This window comes from Dendrobates tinctorius, unplaced genomic scaffold (assembly GCF_039654945.1).
Source record: "Dendrobates tinctorius isolate UK_male_01 unplaced genomic scaffold, ASM3965494v1 ptg000011l, whole genome shotgun sequence".
NCBI lineage: Eukaryota > Metazoa > Chordata > Amphibia > Anura > Dendrobatidae > Dendrobates > Dendrobates tinctorius.
This window is the reverse complement of record NW_027361679.1, coordinates 105256311-105270000: the sequence shown is the minus strand read 5'-3', so window position 1 is coordinate 105270000 and position 13690 is coordinate 105256311. Positions and strand designations below refer to the sequence as shown.

At 47.0% G+C, this 13690-nt stretch overlaps 1 protein-coding gene across 1 annotated transcript in view; it reads right to left on the bottom strand.

Moving 5' to 3' along the window:
• The window catches only part of LOC141049408 (disintegrin and metalloproteinase domain-containing protein 10-like), a 245653-nt gene that overhangs the window by 139941 nt on the left and 92022 nt on the right, over positions 1-13690 (bottom strand). Inside the window, exon 8 of the mRNA XM_073545856.1 lies at positions 9723-9891. Within this exon, the coding sequence (XP_073401957.1) occupies positions 9723-9891 (169 nt within the window). The remainder of the gene's footprint in view (positions 1-9722; positions 9892-13690) is intronic.

Below are 13690 nucleotides of genomic sequence, written 5' to 3'. Positions count from 1 at the left end.
CACATAGAGCTCAGATATCAGTGGGCCTCACACAATCCAAAAGTGTCCAGTGTCCACAAGTGTCTGCTGAAGTTCAAAATCTCCCTTATCCTCTATTCACTTTTGTCTCAGCTGTGCCATCAAGCCTGTGACATAGCGCTCAGATATCAGTGGGCCTCACACAATCCAAAAGTGTCCAGTGTCCACAAGTGTCTGCTGAAATTCAAAATCTCCCTTATCCTCTAGTCACTTTGGTCACAGCTGTGCCATCGAGCCTGTGACAGAGCGCTCAGATATTCAGTGGGCCTCACACAATCCAAAAGTGTCCAGTGTCCACAAGTGTGTGCAGAAATTCAAAATCTCCCTTATCCTCTAGTCACTTTGGTCACAGCTGTGCCATCAAGCCTGTGACAGAGCGCTCAGATATTCAGTGGGCCTCACACAATCCAAAAGTGTCCAGTGTCCACAAGTGTCTGCAGAAATTCAAAATCTCCCTTATCCTCTAGTCACTTTGGTCACAGCTGTGCCATCGAGCCTGTCACATAGCGCTCAGATATTCATTGGGCCTCACACAATCCAAAAGTGTCCAGTGTCCACAAGTGTGTGCAGAAATTCAAAATCTCCCTTATCCTCTAGTCACTTTGGTCACAGCTGTGCCATCGAGCCTGTCACATAGCGCTCAGATATTCATTGGGCCTCACACAATCCAAAAGTGTCCAGTGTCCACAAGTGTGTGCAGAAATTCAAAATCTCCCTTATCCTCTAGTCACTTTGGTCACAGCTGTGCCATCGAGCCTGTCACATAGCGCTCAGATATTCATTGGGCCTCACACAATCCAAAAGTGTCCAGTGTCCACAAGTGTGTGCAGAAATTCAAAATCTCCCTTATCCTCTAGTCACTTTGGTCACAGTTGTGCCATCGAGCCTGTCACATAGCGCTCAGATATCAGTGGGCCTCACGCAATCCAAAAGTGTCCAGTGTCCACAAGTGTGTGCAGAAATTCAAAATCTCCCTTATCCTCTAGTCACTTTGATCACAGCTGTGCCATCGAGCCTGTCACATAGCGCTCAGATATTCATTGGGCCTCACACAATCCAAAAGTGTCCAGTGTCCACAAGTGTGTGCAGAAATTCAAAATCTCCCTTATCCTCTAGTCACTTTGGTCACAGCTGTGCCATCGAGCCTGTCACATAGCGCTCAGATATTCATTGGGCCTCACACAATCCAAAAGTGTCCAGTGTCCACAAGTGTCTGCAGAAATTCAAAATCTCCCTTATCCTCTAGTCACTTTTGTCACAGATGTGCCATCGATCCTGTGACATAGCGCTCAGATATCAGTGGGCCTCACACAATCCAAAAGTGTCCAGTGTCCACAAGTGTCTGCTGAAATTCAAAATCTCCCTTATCCTCTAGTCACTTTTGTCACAGCTGTGCCATCGAGCCTGTGACATAGCGCTCAGATATCAGTGGGCCTCACACAATCCAAAAGTGTCCAGTGTCCACAAGTGTGTGCAGAAATTCAAAATCTCCCTTATCCTCTAGTCACTTTGGTCACAGCTGTGCCATCGAGCCTGTGACATAGCGCTCAGATATCAGTGGGCCTCACACAATCCAAAAGTGTCCAGTGTCCACAAGTGTCTGCAGAAATTCATAATCTCCCTTATCCTCTCGTCACTTTTGTCACAGCTGTGCCATCGAGCCTGTCACATAGCGCTCAGATATTCATTGGGCCTCACACAATCCAAAAGTGTCCAGTGTCCACAAGTGTCTGCTGAAATTCAAAATCTCCCTTATCCTCTTGTCACTTTTGTCACAGCTGTGCCATCGAGCCTGTGACATAGCGCTCAGATATCAGTGGGCCTCACACAATCCAAAAGTGTCCAGTGTCCACAAGTGTCTGCTGAAATTCAAAATCTCCCTTATCCTATAGTCACATTTGTCACAGCTGTGCCATCGAGCCTGTGACAGCGCTCAGATATCAGTGGGCCTCACACAATCCAAAAGTGTCCAGTGTCCACAAGTGTCTGCTGAAATTCAAAATCTCCCTTATCCTCTAGTCACTTTGGTCACAGCTGTGCCATCGAGCCTGTGACATAGCGCTCAGATATCAGTGGGCCTCACACAATCCAAAAGTGTCCAGTGTCCACAAGTGTGTGCAGAAATTCAAAATCTCCCTTATCCTCTAGTCACTTTGGTCACAGCTGTGCCATCGAGCCTGTGACAGAGCGCTCAGATATTCAGTGGGCCTCACACAATCCAAAAGTGTCCAGTGTCCACAAGTGTGTGCAGAAATTCAAAATCTCCCTTATCCTCTAGTCACTTTGGTCACAGCTGTGCCATCAAGCCTGTGACAGAGTGCTCAGATATTCAGTGGGCCTCACACAATCCAAAAGTGTCCAGTGTCCACAAATGTCTGCAGAAATTCAAAATCTCCCCGGTCCTATAGACACCTTGTACCTTGTTTTACATTACTATATAGTTTGTTGGATTTTGTCTACATTTCTACCAAAAATGAGGAAGGCTGGTGGAAGAGGCCTTGGAATTGGGCGGGGGTTGGCAGCTGGTAATGATGGTGTTGGTGGTGGATCTGATGGTAGTGGCAAGAGCAAAATAGGACCGAATGCAGGAGGTGTTGAGCCTGCGTCATTGTCTGGCTACATAAGGCCTCGAACGCTTAGTTTTCTAGGAGTTGGCAAACCGCTTTTAAAGGAAGAGCATCAGGAAAAAGTTTTGTCTTACATTGCTGACTCAGCCTCCAGCTCTATCGCCTCCTCTTCTTCAGTTGTAAAAAGTAAAAGCACTGAGTCATCATTGGAGGCTCATGTTCATGAACCACACCTTTCCTTGTGTCCTTCACCCCAACCAAGATTGAAGGATGACGCAGGCCATACTACTGATTACTCCATGGAGCTGTTTTCACATTCCATGCCTGGATTATCAAGTGAAATGGTGAATTACCCAGGCCAAGATGAATCTGACATGGAGTGCACTGATGCACAGCCGCTGATGGATGATTCTGCTGGTACATTCACTCAGAGCACTACATTGTCCTCGCAGTGTACAGAGCCAGATTCTGACCCTGATGAGACTCAGGTGCCCCTTCCCGCACACTATACCACCATACACGGTGACACAGAGGAAGGTGCACATGACATAGAAGAGGAGGTGATGGATGACCCAGTTGTTGACCCAGATTGGCATCCATTGGGGGAAGAGGGTGCTGCTTCCAATAGCTCAGATGAGGAGCATCCACAGCAGACATCGACATCGCAACAGCTGTTATCTGGCAGGCCCGGAGCACTCCAAAGACAGGTTCCAAACATCAAAAGAGTTGCTGGACAGCTTGTCCAGAGGGTCAAAAGATCACAGTGTGCTAGGCCGCAAAATGTCTGCCAAAGTAGGAAGAGTGCAGTGTGGCACTTTTTTGAACAAAGTCCTCATGATCAGGCCAAGGTTATCTGTAAGAAGTGCGCAAAGACCTTTAGCCGAGGGAAAAATCTGAAAAATTTGAATACCAGTTGCATGCTTAGACATTTAACCAGCATGTACTTGCAAGCGTGGACACAACACCAAACCTCAAGTGCCACATGTGCAACTGATTACAACGAAGGTAGTCAGCAACGCTACATTGTTTCCCCCACTGTAAGCCCACCGGTTAGCACAGCAGCAAATGTTGAGGTGTCGTTGCAAGGCCACAGCAGTCAGGGAATCCCACTGTTATATCAACGAAATACTGAATCTAGGCCATCAGAAAGAACACCAACTCCATCACCATCATTAACCCTTTCTCAGTCCGCCCTGTCCACCGCTACTTCCACCATATGCAGCTCTCAAGTCCAGCTCACCCTCCCAGACACTATGAGTAGGTCAAGAAAGTACTCAGTCTCTCATCCGCGTACACTGGGTTTGAACGTCCACATTGCCAAACTAATCTCGTTTGAGATGATGCCCTTTCGGTTGGTGGAAAGCGCAGCTTTCCGCGAATTCATGGCCTATGCAGTACCACGCTATGACCTACCCAGTCGCCACTTCTTCTCTCGCAAAGCCATCCCAGCCCTCCACCATCATGTGAAAGACCGCATTGTCCATGCACTCAAGCAGTAAGTGAGCGGAAAGGTGCACCTCACAACTGATGCATGGTCCAGTCGGCATGGCCAGGGCCGTTACGTGTCCATCACTGCGCACTGGGTTAATGTGGTGGATGCAGGGTCCACAGGGGACAGCGGTGGTGGGACAGTGCTGCCTAGCCCACAGTATAGGAAACAGTTAGCTGTAGGCGTTCGACCCTCCTCCTCCTCCTCCTCCTCCAGAAGCGAAAGCTCGTCCACAGAGCGCAGTCGTACGAGCACTCCATCTGCAGCTGCCACTGTTGCACACGAGGTGTCCCCCTATCGAGCAGCTAGTGGAAAGCGTCAGCAGGCAGTGTTGCAGATGATGTGTTTGGGCGACAGACACACCGCCGAGGTGCTGGCCGAGTACTTTCAGCGACAAACTGAGTCATGGCTGGGCAGTGTACATCTTGAGGCAGGCAAGGTAGTTAGTGATAACGGGCGTAATTTTGTGGCAGCCATAGCCCTTTCAAAATTCAGCCACATACCTTGCTTGGCTCACACCTTGAACCTGGTGGTGCAGTGCTTCCTCAAAAATTATCCCGAGTTAACAGCCCTGCTCCAGAAGGTGCGAAGACTGTGCGCGCACATCCGCCGTTCGCCTGTACACTCCGTTCGTATGCAGAATCTGCAGCGATTGCTCCACCTTCCCAACCACCGCCTCATTATCGACATTGCAACAAGGTGGAACTCCACCCTGCACATGGTGGAGCGGCTGTGCGAGCAGAGGCAGGCCATAATGCATTTGTGGGAGGATACACGGCCAGGCACTTTGAGAGCAGACATGGAGTTGACCGGTGTGCAGTGGTCGAAGCTGAAAGACCTCTGTAAAGTCCTTCAGTGTTTTGAGGAATGCACACGGCTGGTAAGTGCAGACGACGCCATCCTAAGCATGAGCATCCCACTTATGCGTCTGCTCATGCAAACTTTGACGCACCTTAAGGAGCAGGCTTCTGCAGCCAATGTTGATGAGGAGGAAGAGGAGGAGGGAATCCTTGATGACATTCAGCCATTGTCTGCTCAGGGACCTCTCCTGGACGAGGTGGAGGAAGAAGAGGAGGAGGAGGAGGATGATGGGGATGATTACTTAGGGGAGGAGGATGCATCTCGTGGGGCAAGTGAAAATGTTGGCGTGGCAAGGTCTGGTACAGGGTTTGTGCGTGACAGGAGGGATGTTGATTTGCCAGAAAGTGCTCCTCCAACCAGCACTCGCAGTGCATCATTGACACCGGGAACATTGGCCCACATGTCAGATTATGCCTTGCAGATCCTAAAAAAGGACCCCCGCATTGCCAAAATGATGAACGATGACGACTACTGGTTGGCCAGCATCCTGGATCCACGCTATAAAGGCAAATTACAAAACATCATGCCACAGGAGAACCTTGACCTAATATTTGCTAATAAACAAGCAACTCTGGTAAATCGGTTGCTTGAGGCATTCCCAGCACACAGCAGCGGTGATGGTTCTCACACGAGCCGTACGGGCCGGGGGCAGCTTGGCAGAGGTGTTCGTGGTGCACACAGCAGAAGTGGCGTTGGAGACAGGGGTTTCATGACAATGTTGTGGACTGATTTTTCAAGTACTGCTCACACAACTGGTAATACTGCATCGATGGAAAGTGACAGGAGACAGCAGTTGTCAACTATGGTTACAAACTACTTTTCCTCCCATATCGATGTTCTCCCACACAGGTCATTCCCCTTTGACTATTGGTCCGCTAAACTGGACACCTGGCCTGAATTGGCACAATATGCCTTACAGGAGCTCGCTTGCCCAGCTGCAAGTGTGCTATCGGAAAGAGTCTTCAGTGCAGCTGGATCAATCCTGACAGAAAAAAGGACCCGTCTGTCAACCCAAAATGTGGATGATCTAACCTTCATTAAAATGAACCACGCATGGGTTTCCAAGGATTTTGTCCCACCTTCCCCTGATGACACATAGGGTGACAGAAAAATGGCTTGCTTTGGTCCACCTCTTCCTGGGACTTGACCTATTTCACCTTTTGCATCAGCTGAATGTCGAACATCAACATATGCCACTTTCTAAAACTCCCTAACTGTGCTGCCTCCCCCCCCATGGCCGGGGTCACCACCTAGCGCACAACACCGTGCGAGTGCCGTTGCCCTGGACAGGTGGGTAGGCTGACTCTTGGGCGCGGGCACTGGCACAGGGTCCTTCATAGTGCAATCAAGTGTCTCTGACGGTGGTGGTGCACACCCGCCGTCAGACACACCGCCGTACTATGAGGGGCCCAGTGCCAGTACCGACGCCCACGAGTGGGCCCCCCTTGCTTGGGCAGGGCCCCAGCATTTGCAATCTTTACCTCTCCCTGCTCCTCCGCTGTGTAGTCTGGGCCGTCAAATCCATACTGTGCCTGACACCATCTGAGCCTGCCTCCTGATGTATAGACATATATTTTGAATGTGTACGCTATCCATACATGTTATCCGGGGATACGGTACCCTTTCTAACCTTTGTGCAATGACGTGCAATCCATACTGGGCCTAACACCGTCTGAGCCTGCCTCCTGATGTATAGACATATATTTTGAATGTGTACGCTATCCATACATGTTATCCGGGGATACGGTACCCTTTCTAACCTTTGTGCAATCACGTGCAATCCATACTGGGCCTAACACCGTCTGAGCCTGCCTCCTGATGTATAGACATATATTTTGAATGTGTACGCTATCCATACATGTTATCCGGGGATGCGGTACCCTTTCTAACCTTTGTGCAATCACGTGCAATCCATACTGGGCCTAACACCATCTGAGCCTGCCTCCTGATGTATAGACATATATTTTGAATGTGTACGCTATCCATACATGTTATCTGGGGATACGGTACCCTTTCTAACCTTTGTGCAATCACGTGCAATCCATACTGGGCCTAACACCGTCTGAGCCTGCCTCCTGATGTATAGACATATATTTTGAATGTGTACGCTATCCATACATGTTATCCGGGGATACGGTACCCTTTCTAACCTTTGTGCAATCATGTGCAATCCATACTGTTCCTAACACCGTCTGAGCCTGCCTCCTGATGTATAGACATATATTTTGAATGTGTACGCTATCCATACATGTTATCTGGGGATACGGTACCCTTTCTCACCTTTGTGCAATCACGTGTAATCCATACTGGGCGTGAGAATGGCTGGCGAGCTGTTAAGCAAGCTATAGCACCTGTGGTTTGCACACGTAAGTTTTTCATTTTTTCAGGAATGACGGTTAGGCCTAATTCCGGAACTGCGGTTGACCTGCACTTACTGGGAAATCATTGTTCGCGGGTAATAATTGTAATCAGTGATCCCCATCACTAACGTTGTTCAGCGGGTTATCTGCACCTGTAAGCGACAAACGCTGGCCTTTTCAGTGTAGCGCACATGCAGCCACGGACATGTAAGGGCATGACACACCAGTTATTGGCCAATCCCATGTGCCAGAGCCTCACGTGTCCCTCTAGTAAGCCGGACTCGGACCGCGGGGCATGACGGAGTCTCGTTCGTTAACGGAATTAAGCTTGCAATGTGTACATCTGTTTTGTAGCTGGCATGGTTGAGGTTTCCCAGGTGGAGTCGAATTTAACCGTAGGCTCCACTCCTGGTGGTGCCCTTCTGGACATTCCTTTAAGGTTCAGCTTTGCAACCATACTGCCCACGTAAAACAAACACTTTGCCTTCATGAACGCTGTTTGGAGGGTCATGACTCGTGGGAATAACGCCGCCCAATCAGTTAACCTGCTAGAGAGATCGTTCGTTGCTCCCAAGCATGACATCACACTCCCTAGGAAGAAGGTAATGCCACTGTGGCGACCGTACTCCTGGGGGTGACACAAGTGCACTGATGCCCAGCCACTGCTCGATGAATCTGCTGGTACATTGACCCAGACCACTACATTCCCCTTGCACGCTACACGACCTGAATCTGACCCTGATGAAACTCAGGTTACCCTTCCCATATACAGTTCCATCTTACACGGTGACAAAGAGGAAGCTGCAGATGAAAGTGCAGGTTCGGCCCACCCGCCATCAGACACACCACCGTACTATCAGGGGCCCTGTGCCAGTGCCGTCGCCAACAAGTGGGCCCCCCCTGCTTGCTCAGGATCACAGCACTTGCAAAGTTGAAATACTGTGCAGTGAGATGGAAGATGGGGACGACGAGGAGTCCAGACAAGTACAGGGATTCCCTAGCGAGGAGACTTATTTGATTGTTTTCAATGTTGGGACAGCAATTTTTGGGGAGCACTATACTCTGGAGAATGATAGATGGGGCCCACCATACACTGGAACATTCCAAAGGTGGACATCAGACACTGGAGCAGCATTTACAGGGCCCATTATACACTAGAGCATTAGAAATGGGGCTCATTATGTTTGGAGCATTATTTGGGCCCATAAGACAGTGGAGCTTCATCCATGGGGACCAACATATACTGTAGCATTATGTGGAGCTCATCATATACTGTTTCAAACATTATATGGGACCAATGATTCTGTATGGAGAAATAGATGGGCCTCGTCATGAGATGTAAAAAGTGAAGTATTTTTCATTGTACTATACCGCTATTTCTCTGCCGTATCGGAGCATGATGAGTTGTGGTATGTGTTAAAGGGGCGCTCTTTCGCCCAGGGCACATGAAAACCTGCAGCCAGCCCTCCCCCCCACAACTTTAGCCAAATAACCCCCATTTTTCAGTGCGTAACTTGTATTATGAAGTTAATTAAGGTTGACAAGCTTAAGTAAGAAGAATTGATGCTTTTGGCATTCAAATGGGCACTGTAGGTGTGTTTCCTGTCCTCCTCTCACTGCCGACTTTTATTCCCCATTGACTTACATTGGGTTTCGTGTTTCGGGACGACCCCGACTTTTCCCTATAATCGGACGATCTTGCTCGACCCGACTTTTGGAAAAGTCGGGTTTCACGAAACGAAACTCGACCCTAAAAAACCAAAAGTCACTCAACTCTACCTATTACGCGTATTCTGGGATATGTAGATGAAACATTTGCAGATGAACAGGGGAATGTAGCGATTGCAGGACCTCTTTATGCCGTAAGGAAATTGTCTCCCATTAGTCGTCACAAAATCTACCCACATGTAGGGAGTTCATTGACAATGTCAATTATATGATATAATAAGTCATATAAATATCTATGGGGTGTGTTTTTGGGTGACCCCAGAAAAATCTATAGGTCTCCAAACACACAGGATTACTGTAATGTTTGGTGAAGTAGTATTGAGTATCTCTCAATCAGGATTAGGATTAGGTATTTGAAATAGAATTGTTTCTGGAATTGCCTACATTGATATTTTCACTGTGTATACCATATTTTTTTTTTCATTATTGAGATTTGTTATACTTGTTTTATTGGGATAGGGGTGGGAGTGATGAAGGCTGAGATTTTGTTTTCTCTTTTTGTTTGTGTTTTGTTGTATATTTTTGGAAAACTTAATAAAAGATACCAAAAAAAAGTGAAAATTGCCTTGGCAGCAAAAGGTAAAATGTGAACTTGCAAAATATGCAACATATGCTTTTAATTTCTGTTCTGCATTAAAAACTTGAAAATGTCAAATGTTCAAATGTGTTTGAAGCTGTATTTCTACATTTCTACTTTACCTTCTTTTCCTATCCAAGCAAGCCCAAGGATCCCATTGTAGTCTCTATTTGTCAACAAGTATGAGAGGCACACGTTATTCCAGTTGGTACTGGAGTGTAACATTAGAAGTTTTTCCGGTCCAATATATGCGGATTGCATACCACTGCCAGGCTGTTCCTGCTGAATTATCTGAAATATTGGTAAGAATAAATCACTTATATAATATACTTTCACAGTGTAAAAATTGCAACTCAACCTGTCAGTGCAATGGCTTCCTGACTTCATCAGGTAGCTGCTTAATGCTGTTAATTTGGCACTGTAGGATGTAGGAAGTGGCACGGTGGTAGCCTACTTAGGGAAGCCAAGCTTAAGTTACTTTCACAGTTCCATATGACTATTAACGTAAAAATAGACCGATTTTGTCCTTAGGTTTCATCCTTGTTTAATCCATTTTTTTTCGGTGACGCAGGCAAACTGGCAGAATTTTTTTTATTCACTGACTAATTACAATAAATTAGTTAAAAATGGATGAAAAATTAATGGAACGCTGAAGTAGAAAGTATGTCTTCTGTATTTCATCCATTTTATCAGGATCCCTGTAAACTTTAATGTCTTTACCCCTAAGGGTGGTTTGCACGTTCATGCCCGGGCCAATTTTTACAATTCTGACCACTGTCCCTTTATGAGGTCATAACTCTGGAACGCTTCTATGAATCCCGGTGATTCTGACAATGTTTTCTCGTGACATATTGTACTTCATGATAGTGGAAAAATTTCTTTGATATAACTTGCGTTTATTTGTGGAAAAAAAAATGGAAATTTGGCAAAAATTTTGAAAACTTTGCAATTTTCCAACTTTGAATTTTGATGCCCTTAAATCACAGAGATATGGCACACAAAAAACTTAATAAGTAATATTTCCCACATATTTACTTTACATCAGCACAATTTTGGAACCATTTTTTTTCTTAGGAAGTTATAAAGGTTAAAAGTTGACAAGCGATTTCTCATTTTTGCAACACCATTTTTATTAGGGACCACATCACATTTGAAGTCACTTTGAGGGGTCTATATGCTAGAAAACACACAAAAGTGACACCATTCTAAAAACTGCACCCCTGCACCAAGGTGCTCAAAACCACATCCAATAAGTTTATTAACCCTTCAGGTGCTTAACAGGAATTTTTGGAATGTTTAAAAAAAATGAACATTTAACTTTTTTTCACAAAAAAATGTATGTCAGATCCAATTTTATTTTTAATTTACCAAGGGTAACAGGAGAAATTGGACCCCAAAAGTTGTTGAGCAATTTGTCCTGAGTACGCTGATACTCCATATGTGCAGGTAAACCACTGTTTGGGCGCATGGCAGAGCTCGGAAGAGAAGGAGCGCTGTTTGACTTTTCAATGCAGAATTGGCTGGAATTGAGATCGGACGCCATGTTGCGTTTGGAGAGCCCCTGATGTGCCTAAACAGTAGTCCCCTAAGGAACTTATCTAGATGTGTGGTGAGCACTTTGAACCCCCAAGTGCTTCACAGAAGTTTATAACGTAGAGCCATAAAAATAAAAAATCATATTTTTTTCACAAAAATGATCTTTTCGCCCCCGATGTCATGCTTCTATAGCAATGGCTTTCTTGTAAGCAATGCACTAGTGATAGTAAATGTTGCTACAAGTGACAATAACATTTTATAATACCATTTCACTAAAATAATTCTTTGTACATTTAGTTGGTATGATGATTATGAATGGACACCTTTCAAAGCATTTTTTTTCTTAAGGACCTTTTCCTATTATTAAGTTATTACCAATTCAAGGAACAGGAGATTGCTTAGGGATTGGTGAAAACGGAATGTGGTAGTACAAGTGGTCCTGAAAATTGGGCTCTGAAATGATAAGTCAGAATGGAGTGGTGTCCATACGCATTCACCACCACTCCAGACATTCTCTATGGGACTAAGATAGCTGAGTGCTGTACTTGGCTATCTCCAGCAGTCCCATAGAAAAATAGTGGCACTATATTTTGCATACTTTAGATAGGTGATAAATTTAACTGATAAGAATTGCCTCTTAGAGACACATATTTTTAAAGCAATTGGGCAACAGGGTTTCATGAAAAATATTTAACCTTTTTGCTTCTTCAACATCTAAAGTGGGGAAAATAAGCAGGGGTGGACCTACCGCCCGTGCAACCCATTCATTGAACGGGGGCCCCTCCAGCCTCCAGCACCGCTTAGCTAGTTCACGGCTCCAACCGTCCCGGCTGTGTGTGTTCTATGCGCAGAGGACCTGTGAGAGGGGAGGAGTCAGGGGCCACATGATCAGGGGCCTCCAGTGTCTATGTGGCTCGGCTGTGTGTCTTCTGTGTGCACAGGACCTGTGAGAGGGGAGGAGTCAGGGGTCACATGATCAGGGGCCATGTCTGCCTCTGTGTCTGCACTCTGCAGGACTCTGCTGTGCTGGTTGTCATGGATGGTGCTGGTCGGATGAGGTAAAGTTTCTGTGTGGGGTCAGGAGGGTTTTACAGTGTAGATGTAGCAGAGCCCTGTGTATTCAAGGTGTGTGGAGCGGATCCGTGTGTGTACGAGGTGCATGGAGCGGAGCCGCGTGTGTATGAGGTGTACGGAGCACAGCCGCGTGTGTATGAGGTGTACGGAGCACAGCCGCGTGTGTACGAGGTATACAGAGCAGAGCTGTGTGTGTACGAGGTGTACGGAGCGGAGCCCTGTGTGTAAGAGGTGTACGGAGCTGTGTGTGTACGAGGTGTATGGAGCATAGCCGTGTGTATGAGGTGTACGGAGCAGAGCCGTGTGTACGAGGTGTACGGAGCCGCGTGTGTGCGAGGTGTACGGAGCAGAGCCACACGGGAACGAGGTGTACAGAGCGGAACCGCAAATGTACGAGGTGTATGGAGTGGAGCCCCGTGTGTATGAGGTGTACAGAGTGGAGCGGCGCGTGTACAAGGTGTACGGAGCCGCGTGTGTACGAGGTGTACAGAGTAGAGCCACATGTGTACAGAGCGGAGCAACGCGTGTGTGGGGCATGCGGAGTCACGTGTGTACGGGGCGTACGGCGCAGAGTTGCGTGTTTATGGAGCGGAGCCACACGTGTACGAGGTGTACGGAGCGGAGTCATGTGTATACTTGGTGTACGGAGCGGAGCTGCGTGTGTATGGGGTATGCGGATCCTTGTGTGTACAGAGTGGAGCCATATGTGTACTGGATGTACGGAGCGGAGCCAAGTGTGTAAGAGGCATACAAAGTGGGCATTTCCCACCGACACAGGAGTACATGGCAGAGCCCCGAGGAGCACTTTAAAACTCGCACATGACGTTCCACCGGAAGTCATGTGCTGGATGCTGACCAGAAATGAGGTTATTTCATGAGGAGATTGTGACGGAACCAGGAATGCTTCAGATCCATCACCATGTCCTCCTCCGACAGCACGGACAGCAGGGTCGCCTTGGAATCATGATATGTCCTGCAACGGGAGGCTCAGGTTGACATTACAATGGGAGCCGGGCTGCTATAGTATCTTTATAGAAACTTTCTTTCTCTCTGTTTCTTTCTTTCTCTGTTTTTTCTTTCTCTCTGTTTCGTTCTCATTCTCTGTTCTGTCTTTCCCTCTCTTTTTCTTTTTCTCTCTCTGTTCTTTCTTTCCCCTCTTTCTTTCTTTCTTTCTTTCTTTCTCTTTCTTTCTTTCTTTCTTTCTTTCTCTCTGTTCTTTCTTTCTTTACTACTTTCTTCCTCTCTCCCTGTTCTTTCTTTCTCTCTCTGTTCTTTCTTTCTCTGTGTGTTCTTTCTTTCCCCTCTTTCTTTCTCTCTTCTTGGTCCACTTGGTCTGGCCTGCCCTGCCTGCTCCAGGTAAGAGTACCAGAGCTGAGCAGAACTGAGGGACTGGGACCAAGGCAGGCATGATTTAGGGGGGCTCCTGGGGAGAACTGAAGCATGGCAGGCATGATTTTTGGGGGTCTCCGTCCTGGGGGAG